Source organism: Sceloporus undulatus, chromosome 6, assembly GCF_019175285.1.
Source record: "Sceloporus undulatus isolate JIND9_A2432 ecotype Alabama chromosome 6, SceUnd_v1.1, whole genome shotgun sequence".
Lineage (NCBI taxonomy): Eukaryota > Metazoa > Chordata > Lepidosauria > Squamata > Phrynosomatidae > Sceloporus > Sceloporus undulatus.
The window spans coordinates 111,345,360-111,349,761 of NC_056527.1; the positions used below are offsets into that span (position 1 = coordinate 111,345,360).

Consider the following 4,402-nt stretch of genomic DNA (forward strand, 5'->3'; position numbering starts at 1 on the left):
CTTCCGGATTCTTAGGATACATGCATCATTTAAATAGCATACCTTCAAAGAGACCCGAAGAAGCTTTATTTTGGCAGTCTGTAACAGGCCTCTGTCTACTTAAAACAAACTGGAAACCCATGGTAGTAATAACTGAGAAAATGCCTATAAATGTTTTGTTAAACAAATTGCTCTTGGACTGAGTCTGGATAAATCAAGGAAGTTTTGTCTGTTTGCCCCTTCGTCCCAAACCTATGAAACATTTGGGAAGACATGTCTTTAAAAATAAGCATTTGCTTTATGAATGATTAACAGATTCACTAACAGATTCACATAGTAAAATATCATCCATGAACTAACCCATTTATTATTATCAGGTTTTGGCAATCTACAATGCAGTGAGTATGTTGGCTTCTGCTCCAATAATGTAGACAAATGCATTGCAATAACATTGGTTTAATATTGTCTCTTTTTACACTGTGTGATAATACTCTCAGGATCTGGGGTTATTTTTTATTCATCCTTAAACACCCCAATGATTGGTTGTGTCACTGGATTAGACTACGCCAAAGTGACTTAACCTTAATGCCTCACTGTTTTTCCTCTCAAGGTTCAGTCATCTTCATGAATGCCTCTGGTGTCACAGAATTTACCTTCCTGGGTCTTCCCCATTCCCGTCCCATCCAGCTCCTTCTTTTCGTCCTGGTCTCAGCCTGCTATGTTGCAATCCTACTAAGCAATCTTCTCATTGTGATGACAGTGTGTGTCGATTCTCGGCTCCTCCAGTCCCCCATCTACTTCTTCCTGGCCAACTTATCCATCATTGATACTGCCTTGGGTTCTGTGGCTATCCCCAAGATGGCAGCAGACCTGATAAGCTGTGGTAGGACCATCCCCTTTGCAGGATGCATGACTCAACTCTTCTTCCTTCACTTCTTGGGAGGTTCGGAGATGTTCCTCCTCACACTCATGGCTTATGATCGCTATGTGGCCATCTGCCACCCGCTTACATACACTACCACAATGAACCGTCTGCGTTGTGTCAAGCTCCTTACCTCCTGCTGGGTAGGAGGCCTGGTCCACTCAGCCACTCAAACAATCCTGATCGTCCGGCTTCCATTTTGTGGGCCGAATGAGTTGGACAATTTCTTCTGTGATGTGCAACAGGTGATCAAACTGGCTTGTGCAGATACCTATGTCACTGAGATACTCATGGTGGCCAACAGTGGACTGCTCTCCCTTGTCTGCTTCATCATTTTGTTGGTTTCCTATGGTGTCATCCTGGCCACCCTAAAAGGACACTTCAAGGAGGGTGGAAGAAAAGCTCTGTCCACTTGTAGCTCTCATTTGACCGTGGTCTGCTTCATTTTTGTGCCCTGCCTCTTTGTTTACCTTGTACCTTTCTCCAGCTCCAGTGTGGACAAAATGGCTTCCACGTTCTACACAGTAGTCACTCCTGCCCTCAATCCCATTGTATATGCCTTGAGGAATCAGGAAATGAAAGAGGCTATGGGGCGATTAAAGAATAAATGCTTTTTCTCATGTTCTAGTGTGAAGGGAGAAAAAGCATGACAATCTCTTTCTTTGAATCCCACATCTATCAATAATTTCTCTCAGGTTTCTTTCACACTACACAACTATAGCACTTTAATACCACTTTAACTGCCTTGGGTCCATCCTATGGAATCCTGGGATATGTAGTTTCATGAGGTATTCAGAATTCTCTGCATAGTACTCTAATGCTTCATCAAACTACATCTATGGTCTATGAATGTAATAAAGTTGAACTGAACTGATGGTAGGGAAGATTACAGATGTTTGGCTCCTAGTGACTGAAAGTGATAGAGCAGACCACGATCAGATTTTAATTCACTACAATTATTCAATTCATTTTTTAAAAATGCCCCCAGAGTGAACACCTTGCATTTCTCCTAATGTGTATGTCACAGTTCAGCTTTCTAGGTTTCATGGATGTAGAGCTATAGTGGAAACACAGGCACATACATGCACACACTCTCTGACACCAAGGACAGACAATAGGATATTTATTTGGGCCTCATTCTCCTTTGCATGATCCTGCAAACAGGAGATGATGATGATCTGTGCCATTTTATATAATTTCCTTTATGCAGCCATGAGTACAGAGCGAAGGAAGAATCACAATGTATACTGAACAATTTCTATGAACAACTGAAAAAGATAAGTGTGGATGCACACTGTCCAGTTTCTTCCAAGCACCAGTTTTCCAGTTCAAGGGGCAATCTTTAACTGACTGGTTCAATAAGCATTGTGTTACCTATATGTGAACGGCATCTAAACCTCTAATTACTTCCTTGAGGTATTTGTAGCCCTCCAGGTGTTAATGGAAGGTATTCCCGGAAACTCCAACCAATGTAGCCAATGGTGAATAATGCTGGGAAATGGCATTTGACAGCATCTGGAAAGCCACTTAATTCTCATCCCTTTTATATTTAGAACTTTAGAAAGTAACAAGTAAAATGGGAGTAACAGAGTTGTGTTTTGTTGGTTGATGTTGTTGTCTCAGTTTATGTCTTTGGTTTATGTTTTTCATGCGTAAACTCAATAAAAAGTATGGTGGGGGGGGAGAGAACTTTAGAAAGTAACAAATGGAAAAAAGAGAAATGACATCTAACTATGAATCCTAGTGAAAACACCTTGACAAATCTAGCAAGCATACTAAATTAGAGAAACCAGTAGGATTTTCATGCTAACCCTGTGCAGGTTGAAAGGGATTCATAGCAGGAGGTTTAGGCATTTCAGTGAATGCTAAGGCATCTCGAGAGTAGAAGATGTCATCAGTACCAAAACCCAACTTGTATTGCCAGATATAAACTTTGCTCTTGGGGGGAGCTGTGAAGGTGATTTTGTCTGTAATTTCAACAGCTTCACTCCACATTTCCTTTGTCGTGTCAATTTTCATCCCACCAAATTCAACACTAAGAGAAAATTGATTCTTCACAAGTGTTTGTAACAGGTCACCAGTCTCAGTTTTAATGTCAAGAGCTACCTGCCACTTACGTTCTGTGCTCTTTGTCTTCTCCTTCATATATCCAATCTTTCTAGTAACTGAATATTCCTTACTAATACCTGTTTTGAGATCATTAATGATGGTTGAGACAAGATTCCAGACACCAAATGTTGGACCATAATTAATAGACATGCCTCCCGGGAGAAAGTTGACCACATCAGCATGGAAGGAAAATGTGTGAGGTTCAGAGTTCTTATCAACTTATCATGTGGTTTCACATAGTAAGCAAAGCCCTCTGTCCCCCAGTAATAGAGACCCCCCTTGAGGCCTTCAGGAATATTATAGGTAAGGCCATCTATATCTTGGTTCATGTTGGTAACCCGTCGGAAAACTCCTCTCTTCTTGAATATAATGTAGAAGTAACGCCCTGATGAGAAGTAATGGTCTCCATTTTGGCAGTTGGGGTGCAGCTTGTACGTTACAGCCCCTGAGTCTGTGTTGAGGTTGGATACACGCCGATAAGAGTTTCCCTTGATGATGTAAAAGAGGTCATCCTGATGGGCCAGATAATGGTCTCCTCCACGGACAGAATTGTGCAGACTATATATCTTCAGATCACTGCCTTGATAGAAATCAGTGGAACTCATGTAGCAGCCTAGGTCTGAGCGGATAATGTAGTAATATGTGCCTACACCACAAAAATCAACCCCTTTAGTTTGGCTCTTGGGAACGATTCCATGTTTACCTTTGAATACAAGAAGAAAAGAACAATTGTTGATCATGGCTGGCATCCATAGTTTTTTCTGGGTTTTTTGGGTTGTGTGGCCATGTTCTAGAAGAGTTTATTCCTGACATTTTGTCAGCATCTGTGGCTGGCATCTTCAGAGAATGAAGTGCCTCACATTGCCCAGTCCTTATTCAATAATGGCTGGAACTGGAATAAGAGTGATATGTATAGAGTGAAGGCCTTTTCCTTCTCTATTGACCTTGTCATCTGTATGTGGCTGTAATATGGTGTCACACATAGAATCTGAGATGTGGATGTAGGAAACCAAGGCTGAAATGCATTGTGGTCTCTTTAAAGTAGTCAGCCCTGCATGGCTTCCAGAAGTTCCCAGAATAGTCCTGCTAATATGGCCTCAAATTATGCTGTCTGCTGGCCTGGGAGTTGTAGTCCAAAAAATAAACTGTTCAAAGGTCTGGTTTGTGTGAAGATAAAGGACTGCACTTACCTGATGTATTCCCTCCTCTGTTGAAGGTATAGGAGCACCATATCTAAAACCCTAAGTGTCCTCCTGCTTTTTAGAGAAATGTCAAGTCATTGACACAGAGCCTGCAACTTAGAAGCATAGGACACTGGAGTTGGAAGGGATCACAAAGGCCACCTAGTCCAAACCCCTATCATACAGGAACACACAACTAAAACACCCCCAA

At 41.6% G+C, this 4,402-nt stretch overlaps 1 protein-coding gene across 1 annotated transcript; it reads left to right on the forward strand.

Annotated features, from left to right (window-relative positions):
- Positions 1 to 564: 564 nt before the first annotated feature.
- On the forward strand, positions 565 to 1,551 carry LOC121933834 (olfactory receptor 4Q3-like). Its single transcript, XM_042473827.1, has one exon. The coding sequence runs from the start codon at positions 565 to 567 to the stop codon at positions 1,549 to 1,551; it is 987 nt and encodes a 328-aa protein (XP_042329761.1).
- Positions 1,552 to 4,402: the final 2,851 nt, after the last annotated feature.

What these genes read in the sequence shown, in the direction of transcription:
- LOC121933834 (XM_042473827.1), top strand. Translation starts at nt 565, where the DNA reads ATGCCTCACTGTTTTTCCTCTCAAGGTTCAGTCATCTTCATGAATGCC.